This window comes from Amia ocellicauda, chromosome 12 (genome assembly GCF_036373705.1).
Source record: "Amia ocellicauda isolate fAmiCal2 chromosome 12, fAmiCal2.hap1, whole genome shotgun sequence".
In the NCBI taxonomy this organism is placed as follows: Eukaryota; Metazoa; Chordata; class Actinopteri; order Amiiformes; family Amiidae; genus Amia; species Amia ocellicauda.
The window spans coordinates 30240096-30261917 of record NC_089861.1 but is presented as its reverse complement, the minus strand read 5'-3'; the positions used below and the strand labels follow the sequence as shown (position 1 = coordinate 30261917).

Sequence of the window (21822 nt, the reverse complement as noted above, 5' to 3'; positions counted from 1 at the left end):
GACAGTAAACTGTCTTCAGCAACCTCACCTTGTTAGCTGAGTTTGGCTGTTTCTCACCCAGTTTTATTCCTCCTACACAGCTGTTTCTGTTTCAGTTAATGATTGTGTTTGAACCTACATGTTGAATTGATGATCATTAGCACCTGTTTGGTATAATTGTTTAATCATACACCTGACTATATGCCTACAAAATCCCTGACTTTGTGCAAGTGTACCTAGAAGAATTGATGCTGTTTTGAAGGCAAAGGGTGGTCACACCAAATGTGAATTTCATGTAGATTTTTCTTCTGTTCACTCACTTTGCATTTAGTTAATTGATAAATATAATCTATTAACATGTCTATTTTTGAAAGCATTCTTACTTTACAGTATTTTTTCACACCTGCATAAAACTTTTGCACAGTACTGTGTATCTTAAAAACATGTCCCCACCATTTTAAATACACAAAAGAAGGAACCTGTTTGGGCAGATGAAAAACAGAAGGATGACGCATGGATTAAAAATATGCATTTGCTCTGTGCTTGTAGTCATGTCTTTTTTACTATTATATTTCTGCTCAGGATATTTTTGCAGCACTGAGTAAATTCGTCATTGCAAATGGAAAAATGTAATTCTAGTAAAACCGCTAAGAGTCCCGGGCGCTTTTGAAATGCAACCACAGAATAGCAGAAGAGGCGACTTCCGGCCCTGCACTTCCTCTAGTTTCCCCTCTCTTCCCACTGCGTGACAGACAATCCCCAGCACGGGAAACCATGGCAAGGTGCTGTTCTCATGGTTCACTTTACCCTGTGCATTGAGGGGTAAATGGACATCTTTAAGACCGATTTACAACAGCTGGAGACATGCCTTTTTGTTCAACAGGTGGCTTTGCCGCATGTGGAGCGGTGTGATTAACAGTGACGTTTCTCAGCTACAGTCCAATATAAACAAAACAAACCCCGCACACAGACTGACACGGAAATTAAATAAAACCCTCTCATGTCAGTATGGTTGTTTTGTCATTGCCTGTGTTAAAATATAAAGTCTGTGGGTGGCAGCAAAGCAGGGCAAACTTTAATTTCCACCTCAAGAGGCTGAGCCGTACAGCAAGCCTATCTGGACCAAAAGGGTCTGTCTGTAATCAACAAAAGGATGATGAAACTATCCATCATAATAATAATCTTCATTTTATATAACGCCTTTCATGTCAGGACAACCCACAGCACTCAAAAGGCACTATAGAATACATATGTACAATTTTCAACCAATATAACTCACGGTATATAAATGAGTTGAGATTTTAAAATTATAACAGTACAGCTGGTATTTCATAATATAGGGGATAAGATATGGATATGTATATCCAGCAGTGGATTGATAAAGACTGATGTGACTTAATCAGTCAAACCATTTATCCATCTATCTATCTATCTATCTATCTATCTATCTATCTATCTAAGTCACCTTGGACGAAGTTAAAGTGCAAACCACCAAGCACAAAAGAGGAGCAGGCATCACATCTGGCTGGGCTTGGGACCTGAGTGTCTCAATGTGGCTGGGAAGAGAGAGAGAGAGAGAGAGAGAGAGAGAGAGAGAGAGAGAGAGAGAGAGAGAGAGAGAGAGAGAGAGAGAGAGAGAGAGAGAGAGAGAGAGAGAATTGGGGCTGTAGAGAAGTAGAGGGTAAAGGCAGAAAGAGGGAGGGGTGGAAGAGAGAGATAGAGAGCTGGGTGTCTGCACATGTGAGAGGGAAGGAAGTGTGTCAGCTCAAGGGGAAGGGTTTGTTGCTGGTTATCTCGAAAAGACAGAGGTGAGGTGAACACAGCTAGACCCAAGATACTTTTCACAGTAAGCACCCTAATGGAATCCAAGGTAAGAAGTTTTCTTTTCATTCTCTTTTGCTTTGGGAATTTTTGCTGCCATTTTGTGTGACATGATACGGAGTTGGGGTGGAGGTTAGGGGGACAGGGGTGTTGGGGGGGAGGGTGGAGGGCGGTAAATGAGAAGATGAGAAGAGACGGTGGAGAAGCACATGGTGCAACATGGAGAGGGGGAAGGATAAATTCAGTGCAAATGGGGAAATAAGAACAGCTCATGGAAGGGGACAAAAATAAAATTGCTGATTTTCCTGGAACAGCTAATGTCAAAGAGAATGGACAGACTGAACATTGACTTTTTTGTACTGGCGTGTTTCCGAGTCCACTTGTGTGTGCTAGAGCACTAGAGGAAGTGCTTGTATTGAAATAGGAAGTTTCAACACTGCACAGAGAGAGGGGGAGAGAGAGAGCTGAGGAAAGAGAGATGAAGGGGGGACAGAGAGGGGGGGATAGAGTGGGACAGAGAGAGAGATGGAGTAGGAGAGAGAAAGATGGGCGAGAAACAAATGAAGGGGGACAACAGAGAGAGATGGAGGGGCAGAGAGAGAGAGATTGAGTGGGAGCGAGACAGAGATAAATCAAGGAAGATGGAGAGATTGCAGGGGAAGATATACAGGGGGAAAGCGAAAGATGGAGAGAGAGGCAGAAAGTGAGAGACCTTGGTCGGGGGGGACTCCAGACTTATTTAAGATATCTCTGCCAACGGCATGAAATCATTCTCCTTACAAGTTGCTTGGAAAGCAAGGCTGAAAACATATTTGGGCAAAGAAATACTCAGCCGCTTAAACTGTTCTTTTGCCGACTTCGTTTAAGCAAAATAATCTCCATGTGAGATCCTCACCCCCTTGACCCCTCAGAACTACATTCCTGCCAAGACATGTTGTGTTCTTGGGAGATAAAAACATGAATACAAATAAAATTAATATGATTCACTGACCCAATCCTTTAGGAGCAGATAACACAGCCCTGCAAGATAATTCAGCAATTGCTATTCTAGAAAAGCATTCTCTTTACTCTTCACCAGTTAGATTGAAAACCCTATTACCTTCACAGTACAAACACCTGCCCTAAATAAGACAAACAAACCATGCTTGTGTGTTGTTATTTACAGTGCGAGTGCGGCAGGTCATGCCAGCCTGGGAATGCTACTCTGTCGTGGTGACCTCTGACCTGCCTGACTGTCTGTGTGCTCATCTTTTCTCTGCAGATGCTGACAGTGGCTTTTCTCTGCTTCCTGCTCTCTATGGGAGGTAAGGTTTTAATATCTGCTACTACAGCAGTCGTCATCGTCCCCCTCCCAACCTCCTCTAGTGTGGCCCACTCTACAGTCTGCTGGTTAAACTGATAACTGTTATCTGAGTTGTCGTGTTGTGTTGTGCTGTGTGGGTTCTGTTGCATTGTTCTATGCCTGTGTGTGGGGGATTGTTGTGCTGTGCTGTGTCACAGAATTACACGGACAACTTCCCTGGTACCAGAGTCTCTGATCCGGGGCACCTTTACGGCTTGGTTGCCATAGAAACAAGAGAACATCGCTGTCGTGGCAACATGGCCCTCATTCTCAGGAAGGAAGTGGCAGTTTAAGTTAGCTACCGCATAAGACATACTTTATATTTCAAGATTTTGTCTGGCTGCCCATGGTACTGGGTAACATTTAAATTTTGTATTGTTTTTTTTTTTTACAAACTTGAACAAAGAGGCGTCTATGGTTACTGATGTCAATTTTTCTTCTTTTGCAGCCGGCTCAATGAACATCACAGTCACCCCTAGAGTTACAACCAAAGTAGATGAGAAAGGTACTAATTAATGCAAACAATTAGATTACTTAATTGATCTTGTTAGTATTTCTTAATTAGTCACCATTACCCCTGCATGCGTGTGTGCGTGCGTGTGTGTGTGCGTGTGTGTGTGTGTGTGTGTGTGCACACAACCCCCTGAGAAGACATCACGGCATCAATGGTGGTCTTAGAAGCTGACTTTCTGGGTCTGGTGGGCATCATGGCATTCTGGCCTCTCTGCGTGACTCCTGCTGGTCTGTTTGTTTGCTTGCTTGTTTAAGGGGAAAATGTGTCTTTACAGAGCTCACTACCAACCTGCCGGTGCAGAAGAGTACATTGCTGGTGACAACAACCAGAATGATACTGAGCAGTGAGTCTGTGGAGCGGAACAGGACTTTTGAAGGTACGTGGGCTGAGTCCGTGGAGGGAACAGGACTGAAGGCACAGTGGACTGGGTCCTATAACTGTTTTTTTTTTTTTGTACTTTGCTGCACTGTAGTTTTCCAAAGATTTTCATGATTTACTAAACTGTATTATACTGTACTCTACAAAGTACTAAACTGTATTATACTGTACTCTACAAAGTACTAAACTGTATTATACTGTACTCTACAAAGGACTATACTATACTACACTACACTGGTACCATATTGTACTATATTATACTACATTACACTAATCTGCACTGCACTTCAACACACTACACTCAATATAATATGACAATTACTTAATTGAACCCTTAATTGAACTATTTCCTAAATTATTTTAATTATTTTTAACGGAAGGGGTTTTAAGTGAAGTATAGAATAGTATAAAGATCTTATTAAGAACCAACTCTTTTATTACACAATGTCAAATCTAAGCGGATTGTTACTTCAATTATTAAGTAATTGAGAGCTCAGTTGGAACAAAAACCAGCAGGGTAGGGGGTCCTCCAGGACTAGGATTGGAAACCCCTGTACTGTGACACCCATCTGAGTGATTTCAATATTGTGACTGTTTGCGCAGTTGGAAATTTTATTTCACATATCCGCCTGGCGTTAGAATTATCATCCTGTTTAGGGAATCTTAGTCTAGTGTGAGGGAAGTGAAAGCAAGTGACTAGCATATATATATATATACAAAATCAGTTCTCCACACCACCCAGCCTGGTTTTAAAAGGAGAAAGACAAGCAGCTGAGTGTGAGAACCAGCAGAACTGCACTGGGGATTGCAGACCCTAAAGAAGGCATTGGCTGCATTACTTAGGTCCATTGTGATTCTTGATATTATGGTGTGCTGATGCAGTGTGTCGGTAAGACAGTTTGTTTGGTGTTTGTTTGCTGAGAATTAAGTCTTTGGGTTTGCGATAAAGACTGTAGAGAGATGGAAGATGGGCAGGTCACATGGTGCAGGTTAATGTGAGTTTGCAGTTGCAGGGATTGGACAGTGGGCTTTGTTTTGAATATAAATAGGTTTTTCAGATACTAGTAGACTTTGGTTGCTATTCTTAGTTAGTTGTTATATAGAAAACTGTTACCAACCTGGGCATATTATCACTTGTCAACTAATTATACCAGGATGTGTGCTTATTGAATTGTATACTGATTATATTACTGCACTTTATAATGCTTTGAAATTATTCCTGTATATACTATAGTTATACTAAACTACAATTGTGCTTGCTCAGATCCTTCTCTATATGAATGCAGTGAATGGTGCCCTTTTTGTGTTCCAGACAGCTGATTGTCATTTCTTGTTCCCTCAGAATTCCCCATGAAAAGTACTACTGAAGATCTAATCACTCCCTCCCAGGGCATCACAACGCTGCCCCCCACCAGCACTGCCACCACGCCAGGTACACTAGGAGTTCCCACTGCGGATATTTCTCTCTCTCTCTTGATCTCATTCTCTCTCTCTCTCTCTCTCTCTCTCTCTCTCTCTGGTTCTCTCCTTTCTTTCCCACTGTGGATCTCTCTTGCTCTCTCTCGATCTCATTCTTTCTCTCTCTCTCTCTCTGTTCTCTCTCTTTCTGTTGATCATTCCCTCTAAATTTTTCAATGCAAGCTTCATTGGCATGGCATCTGTATACAAGTATTGCCAAAGCATGTGATATAACTGATGCATATAAACAAGAAAATCTATGTATACAAAATAAAGTAAAACTAAAAAGTAGTAATATAAAATAATAATAATGAAGCAATGTGTATGATTAAATATATATGTATTCTTCCACTTTGTATTGCACTTATGTTGTACGTCACCCTGGATAAGGGTGTCTGCAAGAATAATAATAATAATAATAATAATAATAATAATAATAATAATAATAATAATAATAATAATAGTAAATAATAGTAATAATATTTAGAAAAGAAAAGAGCAAACAAAACTAGGCATCTCCCTCTGTCTTGTTTTTATGTTGGTAATCAGTTGCTTTTCTGTTTTATTTCTTAATGGACAATAAAGTATTGAAAAGCCTCTCTCTCTCCATCTCTCTCTTTCAGCCCCACCGGTTCAGTCCACCACTGCAGAGACGGTCAATATCATCCCCTCGACACAAGGTACATGTGCTGGTGAATCTGATTTTTGGAGTGTGTGCTGGACTGTGTCTGTAGTAGACAGTACTAGATGAGACTGGACTGGACTGGACTGTACTGCATTCTACTGCACTGTGCTGTATTTGACTGTGGTGTATTTATTGTGCTGTGCTGAGCTGTACTGTGCAGTAATGGACTGTACTTTATTGTACTGTACTTGTTTCCCCAGTAACTGTGACCAACAGACAGACAGACTACCAAAAGCGGACTTTTGAGCTGTTGCCTCAATTTAAATCTCTCTCCCTCTCTCTCAGTTATCTCCACCACTCTCTGCACTACTATATGGAAGCCCGAGTTTCCTGATAAAGGTATGGAGCCACAGTGCTGAGGGCTCAGCACTTCTCAGGAAAATGTGGGGTTTGGCAGTGAGCCAGGGTGTCCTCGCTGCGCTGTAGAGCACTGCCCCCTTGCGGATCACCAGGGCACTGCAGAGTATCTGTCCCCACTACAATACTCGAGCTGTCTTTGTGTATGCGTGTGTGTGCATGTGTGTGCCCTTGTGTTTGTGTGAGTGTGTGTGTTCCTTATTTAAGAGGAAGTATCTGCCAAAGGGGAAAGATCATTCAAATAAGAAGTAGTCTACTGTTTTGCAAAACCCTCCACACTTTAAACTCTTTTTCACTCCTCTGGGGAGAAATAATCTTGCTCTCAGAGCCTCACTGCATCAGCCGCTCACAATTGGATGTCTGACAGAAGGGTTTGTGTCCCTGGAAAACATCAAAATAGTGTGGAGCTAAATAGCCCTGTAGCGGAGAAAGACACACACATGGACAGAGACTCACACATGGGGAGATATACCCACATGGAGAGAGACACACACACAGAGACAGACAGAAATGGCCAGCTTTGTCTGAGTGTGTTGCTTCACAGTGATTTTCTCTTTTAATTTTCTTTCTTTTCAATTTAGGATTAGGGGGCCTGAAAGAACCTTTCGTGTATGGTAAGTGGCTTCTCATTTCATCAACATTATCCACATTGTCTCTTTCCCAAGACAAGTTTTCTGGAACTTATAGTATAGGGGCCCAGACTGAAGCCAGCGCTGTGGGGACTATAGTACAGTATAGGGGCCCAGACTGGAGCCAGCGCTGTGGGGACTATAGTACAGTATATGGGCCCAGACTGGAGCCAGTGCTGTGGGGACTATAGTATAGTATAGGGGCCCAGACTGAAGCCAGCGCTGTGGGGACTATAGTATAGTATAGGGGCCCAGACTGGAGCCAGCGCTGTGGGGATTATAGTACAGTATAGGGGCCCAGATTGGAGCCAGCGCTGTGGGGACTATAGTACAGTATAGGGGCCCAGACTGGAGCCAGCGCTGTGCGGACTATAGTATAGTATAGGGGCCCAAACGGCAGACTATGGGAGTTGAGACATATAGGATTTGGGATAACCTTTTACAATTAGCTTATCTTCACAATTAGCTGCACAATTAGCCATCTCTAGGTCAGAGGTGCAAAAATGATGAGAAACTCTCTTTCTCTCTACAGATTACTACACCCTCAGATACATCGGTCTAATACTTGCATTTCTGCTGTTTGTAGCAGGGATTCTGGTTTTGGCCTGTGAGTACCTCTCCTCTCTCACCCTGTCTCCCCCTAATGTCTGCCTCTCCCCACCCTTACTCTGCCTCTCTTCCCCTTTTCTGTGTTCTTTATTTTTCTTTCCATTGGAAAACACCCCCAGAAGGCTCATCTGACCCTGTTATCTTTCTCGCTCTCTTTAGTAGGCGGAAGAGGTTGTAAAACACCAAAGTGTCATAGGAGAGTAGGGAGGTAAGAATGGCAGTCATATTATTATCACTATTATTTTCACCTTTGTTTATGGTGACTTACTGATCAAAAAACGACATTACAGTCGGGGACCAGTGTAAGCGTTGCACGATCACTGAAGCCTATGATGGGCAGAGCGCCGAAGCCTGTGCAACAGTGAAACACGCCCCCCTGGCCTAAGATAGACATTGTTACTGACCCCTTTCCTCTGCATCTTCCAGGAGCTATAACTTGACACCAGTTTAAGAAGCAGGAGACGACACTGAAGAAATACAGACGTGTGGTGGACCAGAGCTGTATGTAAGCTATGCTGTTGGAGGCAGAGAAAAACAAAATTCCTTGACTGAACCGATGAGGACCTGAGTACTTTCTCCATACAATGTTCCCCGAAAGACTTTTTAAACTGTGTTGCTCAGTCTCTCTGTCTCAACATGTGTATTGAAATGGCATTTAAAGACACATATCATCGATACATATATAAAGAAGTATATCGTCCCTTCTCTGATCGTGGAATACAAGGATGCTAAGCTGTTCTCCCTTTGGTGCTGCTTGGTGTCTTCACGGCGCTGTGGCATTCGCGGGTTACTATGTAAACACCGCTTATTACTGCGATAGCTGCCTCGTATCAGTATGGGAACATGTTATACAATCCTTTATATAATATGCCTTTGAATGATCCTCTTGCTGAACAAATAAACAAACAAAAAAAAATAACCAGAAGTGGAGTATATTTAATGTACATAACTGCAATCAATTTCACTCATTTAGAAACCAAGAGATGCAAATGTCACATACTGTACATACGGGGAGGATCCCTCCAAAACACCACCCCCCCACCACATTTTAGTGATGAAAATATAAAAAGGATTGAAACCTGGGTTAGGCTACAGATCACGTCTATAGTGCTACATATATAGTGTGAAATGCATGAGAAATGAAATGACTCAAATTGTTGTATAGATGATCAATTGTGTGTGTGTGTGTGTGTGTGTGTGTTAGGTGTTAAGTACTGTGTGTATGGATATTGTACTTGTGCCACAGACTCTAAACATCTGTGTGCTTCTTGTTTCCATTCAAAATACTAAATATAAAGGGTAAAATACTAAATATAAAGTAAAGTACCTGATAATGAAGTACATACCGCAAGCCCTTCTCGAGTATTAATATACTGTAATAACAGATGTTTATATATATATATATAATGATGGTGATGGTATATGTACACACACACATTCAATTTAAGTACAGGTACCTTTGCCTTAAATTATACAGCACACAAGATAAGACGTTTTTATGCGTCAAATTAACCAAACCTGTTGCCAAATAGTGCAGTCCATCCCATTTGTAATGGTGATTGTGGCCACTGGGTGGCGATAAATAGCCATACATAGACCGGGAGCATAGTGAAATGAACCAAATATATAACAAACATATTAATTTCAGCTTTCTCAAAATTAAAAACAACAACAACAACACAAACACGAATTCCCTTAATTATATCCAATTGAAATCCCCATTTAAAATCTATAAGTTTCTACATATATTGCAATTCCCTTAGCGGTTGCGGAAGGCCCCTGAACGAGTAAAGTTAAAGCATTTTAAAAATATGCTTAACAAATTCGTTCATTCCCTATGAAATCATAAGCAAATAACTGAACATACTTGCATACACACACACACACACACACACACACACACACACACACACAAAACTAATTTCTTGTTTTGTTTTTGTCTTAAAATAACAACATTCCATGTTGCAATAAAGATTCATGGTTAAACTGAACTCAAGAAATATATTTGAAAGACATAAGTGCTTTATAACTATCAAGAGAACAGAAGACAAAGTTCAGCACAGAGTAATAAAGTCAGGTGACAACCATGGGTTTAGCAGTACCAATGAAATGATTGAGTTTCATTAAGTTGTATACACAGTGGGGAATATGGTTCATTCTCTGTAACTAAATTGAATGCAGAAGGCTTGATCGATACCAAAGTCCTAGATTTCAGTCTAGTCTGTGTGAACTTGAAAACACCAAAACATTATTGGGTTCATCACAATTAATTTTCTCCTAGAACGGGCAGCAAACACCATTGGTCGATAATTCGCTGTACAAAAAAGTAATACTCTAAACTGTGCGACTCAGTTTGCATTGGCCAGGCCAGTCATTTCCATTAGCTGTAGTTAGATTAGTTGTAGGCCTGGTTTTCTATTTGAGAAGTGGGGAAAACAAAAATGGTTTCAGAGTGTTAAATAGGCAAGTTTCTTAGTGGATCGAAATAGGAGCCCAAAATGGTTGGAGACATGAAAATAATATATTGTAACTGCCTGACGGTAGGCTATAACCATATCCTTATTAGTGCACTGTAATTTAACTGAATAGACAGTGTTTAAAAGATATATATATATATATATATATATATATATATATATATATATATATATATATATATATATTGTATTGAAGGCCGTATTTATTGGATTCATTCATTGCTAATGAAGGGTGGTTTCAATTCCCTTTTTGCCATCCAGTCTGTCAAAACTGACACAACTGATACAAGAGTTACACTGGCTGCTCCACAGTTCATCTTTCTGGGTGCCCCCTCCAGGGTGGTGTGCCAGTGTGAAAGGGGCTAAAAACTAAAAAGTAACTTTGGTAGATCAAATGAAGAATATCTAAACAATCTGCTTCCCCACTGTGTATATTGTGAACAGCAGAAAAGCAATTGAAGATTGCCCCTTTCCCATTTTGACAGCCAGGAGCCCCAGTCTGACATTTAACATTGAATGACACAATTGTGTATAGTCCTGACATATACTCCCAGTGCCAGACGCTTCACCTTCTTCAATACACACAAAACGAACATGTTTATGGCAGTGGATTCAGATGCTTAAAAAGGTTAGTTCTCATCAGAAGAGTTATTTTCCTGTTTTCCTGTCTTCTAATGCATTCAGGATTTATGGCTTAAATATCCTTGTGTGTGTGTGTGTGTGTTTGTATATGTGAACGTGAGAGTGTGTTAAAGTGCATAGGAAACCAGGTGAAGGGGTTTCATTTGGAAAGTCCCCAACAGAGAAATGACTGAAAGTTGTGCTCAAGGGAAGTTCCAACTTTTGGTAATGTGTGTTTTATATTCTTCTCAGCATGAGTATATAATTTGAGTCAACCTGTTCCATTTTCTCTCCCATCTTGTGGGCTTTGAAGTGCAGTGTATTATAATACACTGTGAAGGCCCTGGGAAGTTCTAGTAAGATGGCATCGTCTAAAAGGCCGTGTCTGTGTGTCTGTGTGTGTGTCAGAATTCCCTTTGACACTGAAATGGATTGAACTGATGGCCTTCAAAGCATTGAATCCATTAGGCATCCATTAGGTTGGATATTGGGACTATCAGGAAAATATGTTGCTGATGTGAACTGGCCCTTGGAAGCATTGCATAGCAGAGAAGTTTAAATTTAGTGCAGATTGGTTGTATTCTCTACACCAGGTGTCTCCAGCCCTGGTAGCATAGTCCTATCCTGCCCTCTCGTTCGCCCCAAAACTGAGCTTTCCATCCCCAACCTCAACTGAATACTGGCTTTGGTCAAAGGTAATATGATATCCAGATATCACTGAGGACCTGGAAGCATCAGGGCTGGAGACCACAGCAAACCATTCCTTTGCATAAACCTGTCTCTGGAAATCCACCCCCTTGCCTTGTGGTGCGTGAAACCATTATTTGATGATTAGGGATCAAGTTCACTAAGGAGGTGCTGACAGGGGTGGGAGGCGGGTGAGGATGTGGGGGTGTTGCAACATTGATTTCCATGTATGTTTAGTTGTCAGGTTATTCCAGTCCTGTCAGCGTCACAATTTTCATCATAAGACGAAACCAGTTTCATTTAATGAGGAAACCTGGCTTAGAGGAATCATCCTGCCTCTCTCTCTCTCACTCTCTCTCGTTTCACACCAGCGATCAACACATAGTGTGTCAGTTTTAATCCAGCCGGATAAACTCCCTCCCAGAGGAAGAAACAACAATATTCTAATAATCATTTTCAGACAGACTTTTTCAAATTCCTTAACTTTCCTCTGTTAATTATCTGAGCTAAGACCAGCTGCAAGTAAGGACTGGAAAACAACAAATAAATGTATGAACAGCAGATAGGGTGGAAATTAGCCAACATGCACACGCCAGCAGGAATAAGATGGGAAGTTAATTAACGTCACCTTAAAAAAACAAACCAAAATGGCATTACTATACACATATCAGAACATAATAGGTGCCTTTGGATTTTAACAGCCCACCTTGTACTGGACAAGGAAGGGACCTTCATGGTCTTTTCCATGCACAAAGGACCAAGAGAAACAGGCAATGTGAACCTCCCTCAGTCCCAGATACGTTTATATAGATGTACATATATACCAAGTGGGACACTAGGCATGTATGTTTCGGTTTGCTGGTTTTGAGTAAAGGACACCTCTCTCAGGGATTGATGGAGGAGCTGAGAACCAAGGGGAGATGAACGCCTGAAATGGCCAGGGTGGGGGAAGGGGGAAGGGATGTGAGGTTTGGAAGACCTGAGAAACTGTTTAGGTGAGAATGGGCAGTGGCATTGTAACAGGTCTCTCTCTCTCTCTCCCCCCTCTCCCTCTCCCTCAGTGGTCTTCCACAGGGACTCCTGGGAATTGCTTTAGATGGTGGGTTTCTGTCCTTGCTCTGCAGGAACGGCGTAATCCCTGGAGGGAGAGAGATGGAGAAGAAGGAAGGAGAATCGTTATCAGAACAGATTGACCACAACAGCGGAAATCAAACAAAAAATGAAATAATACTAAACACAAAAGTGTGCTGAGGTCTCCAGCCCTGGACCAGGAGAGCTCCCCCAAGCCAGCAAGCTGTATTGGTCAACCCAAAATCACCACAGGCTGAGAAACACATATTAGTAATCTATGAAGAAAACCCAATCCTTGACATGACAAGTGGGTGGTTTAAGAGGTCGGATTGGAGACCCCAGCCTTAATCATGACAGCATGGCTGCCACAGAAAGAGCCTGTGAATCTCTGGGCTAACTGCTGCTTGGATACGGTTATCATGCAAACCTGGAACAAGACAAAACAAGAAACAAAAGACAAACATCCAATTCTTCTACCGAACGTTATTATGAAGCAACACCTCGTTAGTCTGCCTGTCGTGAGCAAGTGTGTACGACTCATCAAGCAACGGGAGCTGATTCACCTGAAAACATTCGTCAACCAAAACAAAACAAAAAAAGATCGCAGACAGCTGTTTTTATTACTTTATTTTTTCGCCCTGCTTGTCTCATTGTTCTGTGAGTTGTACAGTCATCCCTGCAGTAGCGGCATCAACAGGTGTCAACTGCGCGTGTTGCGTCTTGCACAGCAAGGTGAACTGCAGTTTTCTCCAGAAAGGTGGAGAGAGTCTCCTGCAGGTACAGATCGCCCCACCCAAGTTTGCTGTGTTGAGTGGCAGTTGTTTGTGCTGTTTGCTGGTGTATGCTTAATACTGTACAAATCGGCACAGACTGTTAGTTACCTGACTGGTCCAGCCGGTTCTGTCTCTCTTAACGCTCTCTTGCTCCTACTCTTTGTTTTTCCATTCCCTTTATTATTTGTTGTATTTGCTTTTTTTCTCTCCCCCATGGGTTGTTTACTTCCTTTACTTTTCCTTGCACGGTTTCTGTTTGTTATTTACATTTCCTTGCATTCTTGTTTTTCTTTCTTTTTTGGTTCTTTTTCTTTCTTCTACCTTTTACAACCCCCACTTCCATGTTGGGTTACAGCTCTACACAGGTCGTTTTCCTTCTCTCTGTCTCACTCCCTAACACTCCGGCTTCCTGCCTCTTCCTTCTTCATTCCATCACCCCCTCTCTTTCTGTATTATTTAAAATTTTCTCTCTCTCTCCCTCTATCAAATGAGTGATCAATTCAGTGGAAAATCTGATTATGCCATCTCTGCACTCATCAGTGGGTGTAGGAGGCCTCCCACACTATACCAGTTCTGACATTACAGTAACCTTTCACTCTTCCGCCTGCAGCTGTCCTGGATTACACCGATCTGCAAGAAATGACCTTCAGCAAAATGAAAAAATACAACAACAGAGCGATTCTAGTGACAGAACGAGGATCACTGAGGATTAGATGTTGGGAGAGGCACGTGATTATTTGCACAGATTCTCCCTGTCGGGTTGTTTCAATGCCTCGTGATTAAAACTCTTGCCCAGATAGAGCAAATGCTTCCCCAAGTGTCTATCTGCAGAAACCTGTAAACTGTCTCTTGCAATTGCGTGTCAGTTAACGCCGCCAGACCTCCTGAGAAGCTGCCAGACAGTCAGCACTACGGGTTAAGACTCCTGCAGATTACACGGATCCAGAAGCAGCCCGGGGCAGCTTCAATAACAACCGACTCCCTTTTTTGTACCGAGGCAACCGAGTGCATCAAAACAATAGACAGGTCTCTCATCAAACCTGACAAGGCCAAAGTGGTTCTGATCCTCCCCCCCACCCCGTGGATTTAGGAAGAAAGAGAAGAGCTAATTAAGCTAAAGCTTTTACATCAGACAGACATGTCTCCCTCTGCCAGTACTGTTTGCAGATCCAGAATGTGATCACACACACACACACACGTTCAGAAAAGCTCTCCTTACCCTTGTTGCCGATTATGCATTCGACGTCGTACCAAGAAAACAGCTGCAAAATAGAAGGATAAATGGTCAGGTGATGACTGCTCTGCGTTGGCCTTTCTGATTGATGGGGCTGAAGGAACAGTGCCATTCCTCTCATGGTATAGTACAGTACAGAGCAGAATAGATACTTCAAAAATAAATACAAATATATTTAAATATTATATATATATATATACACAGTACTGTGAAAAAGTTTTAGGCAGGTGTGAAAAAATGCTGTAAAGTAAGAATGCTTTCAAAAATAGACATGTTAATAGATTATATTTATCAATTAACTAAATGCAAAGTGAGTGAACAGAAGAAAAATCTACATCAAATCAATATTTGGTGTGACCACCCTTTGCCTTCAAAACAACATCAATTCTTCTAGGTACACTTGCACATAGTTTTTGAAGGAACTCGACAGGTATTCTTACTTTACAGCATTTTGTCACACCTGCCTAAACCTTTTGCACAGTACTGTATGTCATTTATATGTATATATACGTACACACCGATCAGCCATAACATTATAACCACTGACAGGTGAAGTGAATAACACTGATCATCTCGTTATCATGGCACCTGTCAGTGGGTGGGATATATTAGGCAGCAAGTGCACATTTTGTCCTCAAAGTTGTTGTGTTAGAAGCAGGAAAAATGGGCAAGCGTAAGGATCTGAGCTACTTTGACAAGGGCCAAATTGTGATGGCTAGACGACTGGGTCAGAGTATCTGCAAAACTGCAGCTCTTGTGGGGTGTTCCCGGTCTGCAGTGGTCAGTACCTATCAAAAGTGGTCCAAGGAAGGAAAAGTGGTGAACTGGCGACAGGGTCATGGGCGGCCAAGGCACAATGATGCATGTGGGGGGCGAAGGCTGGCCCGTGTGGTCTGATCCAACAGACGAGCTACTGTAGCTCAAATTGCTGAAACAGTTAATGCTGGTTCTGATAGAAAGGTGTCAGAACACACAGTGCATCGCAGTTTGTTGCGTATGAGGCTGCGTAGCCGCAGACCAGTCAGGGTGCCCATGCTGACCCCTGTCCACTGCCGAAAGCGCCTACAATGAGCATGTGAGCATCAGAACTGGACCATGGAGTGATGGAAGAAGGTGGCCTGGTCTGATGAGTTCAAGGTGTTGACTTGGCCTCCAAATTCCCCAGATCTCAATCCAATCGAGCATCTGTGGGATGTGCTGGACAAACAAGTCTGATCCATGGAGGCCCCACCTCGCCACTTACAGGACTTAAAGGATCCGCTGACCCGTCGAGGCATGGACTCCACTAGACCTCTGAAGGTGTGCTGTGGTATCTGGCACCAAGACTTGAGCAGCAGATCCTTTAAGTCCTGTAAGTGGCGAGGTGGGGCCTCCATGGATCAGACTTGTTTGTCCAGCACATCCCACAGATGCTCGAAAAGGGGGACCTACACAATATTAGGCAGGTGGTTATAATGTTATGGCTGATTGGTGTATATATATATATATATATATATATATATATATATATATATATATATATATATATATATATATATATATTCTTACACACATATAGGTGTGCTTTCAATTATTAGCCCAAAATATCAGTGATCTTCTAAACCCTGTAAGTGTCCCAATATCTTCCAAATGCTCACAACATCTTTACTATGCAGAGCTCCCCAACCAGGCTGCTGCACCTCTCCTCAGGAGGTGATGGAGGTGGTACTGAGCATGTGTGGTAGTGGCTGTGGCTGGGGGGGGGACAGGGGTCAGAGGGTGTGACCTGGAAGCACAAGGTACCTGCAATGAGCACTGCTGTGGCAGCGACACATACGACGACTGCAATGATGATCGCTATAGGCACATCTGGAGAGAAAGAGAGAGGTTGGGTAAGTTGACAGGTCCTAGATTATCGTTACGGTTTCCAAACGCAAATGTGATGAGGTGCAAGGAAAATTGTCCTATTTATCTATCCATTTATCTATTGTGCATTTACTATGCAGGTTTTTCTGAGATCCAGGCAGAGACAGACAGACAGGCAGTTTGACTGCTCTACAGCAAAGACATTTTCTTACCTCCTCCTTTGTCGTCAGCACCCTGAGCTTTGTCCAGCTTTGTCAAGTTAGAATCTGTGGTTCACAAACAGAAAAAAGAAATGTTTTCAATTCAGACATTATGTCCAGGCAAGTCCCAGAAGGTCATGGTAAATGTTTTACATGGTTTTACATCTATAGACAGGTCAGGAGACAGACAGAGACACAGAGAGATGGACATATAGATGGGCGGCAGACATTTAGGGGGTTATCTGGCAGAGAGGCACATTGCTTAACAGATAGACAGGTAGAGAAGGAGAGGCTTCTTTCACCTCTTGCTTGGTCTTCATAAGTTCTCTGAGCTTTGTCGTTAACTTCTCTGTGCTTGTCATCAATAAGGGGTTCCTCTACTGCTTGAAACAGAAAAGCAAAGCCGCAAGAATGATCACTGCACAGGGGTTTCGTTCTTGCACCCGCTGACTCATATCTACAGGACTGCTCACTGATTTAATTTCCTTCTTCGTGTGTTGATTGGTTCATTTTGGTACATTAGCTTTGTCTGAGGATGCCAATCACAGCCAAGGAGAAGTTAGCACAGTAAAGAGAGCCAGGGAGAAGCCTGCACAGCCAATCAGAGCCAGGGAGAAGATTGCACAACGAATCACCCATTAGGAAAAAGTCAAAATGAACAAGCAGAGGAAAGTACTACAACACAGTTCACTGGGCCCCAGCTGACAATACCAAATATATATCTTACCGTTTAAAAAATGTATTGGCATGCATGGTATATTACCTATTAAATTCACACAACCCATGAGTTTCCATGGCAAAATGGACAGCATTTCCAAAAGCCCTGTGCCAGTGTCCCTTGTGGGCCCATTCACTGCACTGTGGACTGAGCCTGATACACATGCAAAAGCAGCAAAGAGCCTGATACCATGTAAGAGCAGGAAGAATAATGAACATGTGGAAAACCTACCAAGCAGAAGGTCTTCGTCATCTGCGGGAGGAAAACAGAAGGAAAGAAAATTAACAGGTAAGCATTGAGATGTGCCATCTTCATTTTGAGACCTGATCTGTCCCCCAGGAACAGGCCAGAGTTGTTGGCTGTGTGTCTTCTGGTCAGTCCAGGTTGAGGTTTCTGCTTGTCCTGCCAGCTGACCCTGACTTGAACTTGATACTTTGATACTGAGATATTGTGTAATTGTTCTGTCTTTATATAGATGCATTGTCTAGGTCTTGCTCCTCCCACTCCTCCCTTTCACCCTGCCTGCCCTTCACACACATAAACACACATACACGCATACACACACACACAAACACACACACACACACACACAAGGTATAAATTACAATCTCCACATTGTACAATGAGCTCTGTGGATTAGTCCCAAGCAGTTTGCTTTTACCAGAGTATACAGGGTTTCCAGTGCGAGTGGGATCATTGGTTCTGGTCAATTTGGCAAGCAACATTGTGTGTGTGTGTGTGTGTGTGTGTGTGTGTGTGTGTGTGTGGGTGTTTGTAAGAGTGTGCACTCATGTTTTGCGATTACTAGGGCATATATTAACATACCAGGGAAATCGGCAGATCCTTCTTCATCCTTCGTTGCAGCTGCAAGGAGAAAGCAAGACAAGATTTTGAAACCTAACCTGAAAATACACTCATCTTCAGGCAGCTTTCCACGCTCGCCAGACGGGGAGGTACAGAAATGACTGTCACTGTTTAGTTTTGAAAAACATCACCATCTGTTACAATTGCAGTATGAGTGTGGTCCTAGTACTGGGGCAGGGCCTCTTTGTTTCATGTGGTTTGCTTTCAATGAATTGGCTACTGGCATTTGCTAATGTACATAAAATTGAATTTGCTTTCAGTCCCACAGCTATATTCAGCCCTTTTGAAGTCATATCAGGACAATCAAGCACCTTTGCCGCTCTTGTTGAAAGTTTCCTGAAGGTTTGTCCTAACCCTGACAGTTTCTGTGTCTGTGCCATCTACCAGAGCCTTGTCCTGGAAGTGGTGGGGTTAGCTTCAGCAAGGAGGGGAAGAAATGATGAGACTGTCCTGTGTTCATGAGCTGGATATTAATTTAGTTTATCTAGAGGGCTCCTCAAGCAGCTACAAGAAGTAGCAGATCAGTTGATGGTTTTAGCAGAGCAGGAGTCAGAAGACCTGGCTCAGATCATTCTAAAAATCAAATTCAAAAACACTCAAATTAATTTGAGTTCTTTTTCAGCCACCTAAGCAGAACATTAATCTTTCTGTGTTCTTCGTTTGCACATTCCTTGAGACAGTTCTACCTCACTGATTGATCGATTGAGAGAAAAAACAAACAAGGGTATTTATATTCTTTGCCGAACATGTAACTGAACACTCACCCGCAGTCTGCAGCACCAGGAAGAGTACCAACAGTCGAATCATATTGGAATACTGAAATAAGAAGAAGAAGAAGAAGAAGAAGAAGAAGAAGAAGAAGAAGAAGAAGAAGAAGAAGAAGAAGAAGAAGAAGAAGGAGAAGTAAGCTTGATTAACTGGTATAAAAGCATCATTTTCTGTCAGTTTATCGGTCTCGTGAACTTCCTGTCTGGCTCCTTCTTACAAATCCTGCAAGATAAACCAGACTCTGAAGCAAACTAATCTTGTTTGGCTGACGGCAGTTCATCTGTTGCTGTGAAGATTTGGATCACTGCAGTAGTTGTTTAGACATGCTACTCTGGGAAGGGTTAAAGCAGTCCGAATATCAACCCGCACGGAAAAGGTAAGATACAACCCGGAAAGATAAAACCAAGTCTCTTCAACCAAAGCCACCATGATGGGCCAGACCCCACCTCCTGTGGTTTTAAGCTGTCCCGTGCGTTTCCACTGTTTGGACATTAAGTGGAGCGGCACATGGTCTCAGCCTAATGCTATCTCCCTCTATCTGCAGTGCATCGCTGCCTGGGAATTTTTTGCGTGGACATGGCTGTTTCTCCTCAGTTTTGCCCAGTCAGTCTGAGTAATCTGAGCAAACTCTCTCTCTCTCTCTCTCTCTCTCTCTCTCTCTCTCTCTCTCTGCCTTGTCCTGAGGTTGAGCTGAAAATAAGACCTCACCAAACGACAGCGCTTTCGATGCGGGAGAAATTACCTTGTTCCCAATTAAACCCTCATCCCCCCATTTTCACCCTCCATTTCACCCTCCTATTCTGGGATTTTCAGAGCTCCATAGCCAGGAATAGGCGAGTGAAACTACAGAGAGTTCATTTAAAGGTGTGGCTGAGCCCTTATGTTGTGTTTTAAAGGTGTATTCCCTGTTGATAGTAACTTAGCTTTAAATTTAAAGCAAAGCAGTTGCTTCACCAGTGTTACTGGAAACTAGTTTGCATATGAAAGCCAGCAGATCTTGTACTGTAACTATACAGGACCAGGGCTGGAGACCTTGCTGTAATGTACTAGACTGTAGCTCATAAATAAACAATTACATAGCAACAAGCTGCCACTAAGTCTCTTTCCTGTCTCTCTATATACTTCCGCTTCTATCATCCTTTCTGATTTCCTATTTTCTGCAGCTGCTGTTCTCAGAAATTGCCTTTTTTCTTTGGGCCCGACAGACTGTGGGGGAAAAAAAATAAAAGCAAAAATATGATATTGTTTCCCCATCCCAGTGCAGGGCTTGGGGTGGGGGGGCTCGTGTTTGAAATGGTGGATGCGTTTTGTGTGAGAAATCGATGGAGCCCCCTGTCACTGGCATATGCCCGCCCGGCAAAACAACTTAAGTCTCGCGCTGCAGGACTGTTGACTCACAACCACGTGGACCTTAAACTGAAACAGAGAAGACTATATTCAGGTCAACCGCTTATTAACTTACAAAAGGTTTGACACATCGCAACTGAGATATTGAGGTTAACTGCTTGACTGTCTTGACTTGCTTGACTTCTAAGATCCTGTCAGGTTCTGGCTCACTGGAGACCAAGTGAGACGAAAGTGACAGCTGCATTGGACCGGGCCTGGTACCGCGACCAAGCATGTGTACGAACACCACTTGAAAAGCAAACAGTCAAACAATTAAACAAACAGAACGGTATCACTTCCCCAGTGTATGAAACTATAGCCTGGTGTTCCTTTTGTAAATGATTAAAAACACCTTCCTGAGGCATACAATGAGTGCAAGGGTATTATAAATACTATTATTATTATTAATAATAATAATAATAAATAACATACTGTTGATTTTAAGAGTTGGCAAACAGACGTTTACAATTGACAGAATACACATGAATCAGCTGTCTAAGACTTGCGAAGCGGTTGGTTTCCGGTATTAATATTTATCAAAAGACGACGCACACATCACAAGGCACAGCAAACAGCTATGGTTGATATTTTTACAGTGGGAAGGCAGTCGCTTCCTCCTGTGTGCGCCACACACACATGCACACACACACACAGCTGCCGACAAAACCTCGGAATAGTTAGCCGGTAATGAAGGAGTTTTAAATAGACTCTTCCTCTGCAGATGTAGCAGATTAGCACACCTGCCCGTCTCACGGTGCCGTGGCTGGCGCTCTGGCCTGGGCAGATGTTTGCCTTTTCCCTTTTCTAGTGACACACGTACATGTACAGCACACGATTGATGCTAAGGCTAATTGAGAAACACGTTAAAGGCGAAAAACTGTGTTAAAGTTCTTTTGTGTTTTGTTTCAATTATTCAATATTACATTTATGCTGTTTTGTTTTTTTATTTCTGACCTGATGTTGTTAATACTGAAATAGATCAATTGTCCTGGAAGGAAGAGAGAGAGAGGAAAAGGCTAGCAGTGGGCAAAAAGGAGTCTTGTTATTCAATATCGCTACTTTTTTTGCTGACAAGACTAAACCAGCCATCAGAATGTGATCGAACCAGTTGTTCTCTGAGCCGTAGCAACCACACATGTTTTTTTTTTCTCATTGTTCTGCTTTTTGTTTTCTCCCTCTATCTGTCTCTGATCAGCTGACATGCTAATACATATTGTGGCGGCAGTCACACACGCAGACTGCTGATCAGACAAAGGAACAAGTGGCAAAATGTGACCACTTACGACAGAACAATAAAGCATGTCACGTACCGAGAGATAACAACACTCCGTTTTACAGAGCAGTAACAGCGTAGAATAGCGTTTGACTTCCAGGGAAACTCTGTGTTGCTCCCCCACAGAGCACAG

At 42.5% G+C, this 21822-nt stretch overlaps 2 protein-coding genes across 8 annotated transcripts in view; one reads left to right on the top strand and one right to left on the bottom strand.

Moving 5' to 3' along the window:
- LOC136764891 (uncharacterized) overlaps nt 1-21822 on the bottom strand; it is a 56212-nt gene that overhangs the window by 22141 nt on the left and 12249 nt on the right. For 2 of the 7 annotated variants that reach the window (XM_066719257.1, XM_066719259.1), the window contains 8 exons: nt 19027-19078; nt 18224-18262; nt 17630-17650; nt 16983-17063; nt 16693-16746; nt 16418-16483; nt 14621-14663; nt 8689-12695 (listed from right to left, as the gene is read on the bottom strand). In XM_066719257.1, coding sequence (XP_066575354.1) covers nt 12650-12695; nt 14621-14663; nt 16418-16483; nt 16693-16746; nt 16983-17063; nt 17630-17650; nt 18224-18262; nt 19027-19069 — 393 coding nt within the window. In that variant the 5' untranslated portion in view covers nt 19070-19078 and the 3' untranslated portion in view covers nt 8689-12649. Of the gene's footprint in view, nt 1-8688; nt 12696-14620; nt 14664-16417; nt 16484-16692; nt 16747-16982; nt 17064-17629; nt 17651-18223; nt 18263-19026; nt 19079-21822 lie in introns of those variants that run through there. The other 5 variants (XM_066719260.1, XM_066719261.1, XM_066719262.1 and 2 more) reach the window with 3 other exon arrangements.
- fxyd5 (FXYD domain containing ion transport regulator 5) lies at nt 1673-8691 on the top strand. The gene is made up of 11 exons (XM_066719256.1): nt 1673-1849; nt 3062-3104; nt 3591-3647; nt 3931-4032; nt 5377-5466; nt 6116-6172; nt 6463-6516; nt 7116-7148; nt 7696-7770; nt 7932-7980; nt 8199-8691. The coding sequence occupies exons 1-11, from the start codon at nt 1838-1840 to the stop codon at nt 8221-8223; spliced, it is 597 nt and encodes a 198-aa protein (XP_066575353.1). The 5' UTR covers nt 1673-1837; the 3' UTR covers nt 8224-8691.

Coding starts and splice junctions, on each gene's coding strand:
- fxyd5 (XM_066719256.1), top strand. Junction 4,033..5,376: donor GCGGAACAGGACTTTTGAAG/GTACGTGGGCTG, acceptor TTGTTCCCTCAG/AATTCCCCATGAAAAGTACT. Junction 5,467..6,115: donor CAGCACTGCCACCACGCCAG/GTACACTAGGAG, acceptor TCTCTCTTTCAG/CCCCACCGGTTCAGTCCACC.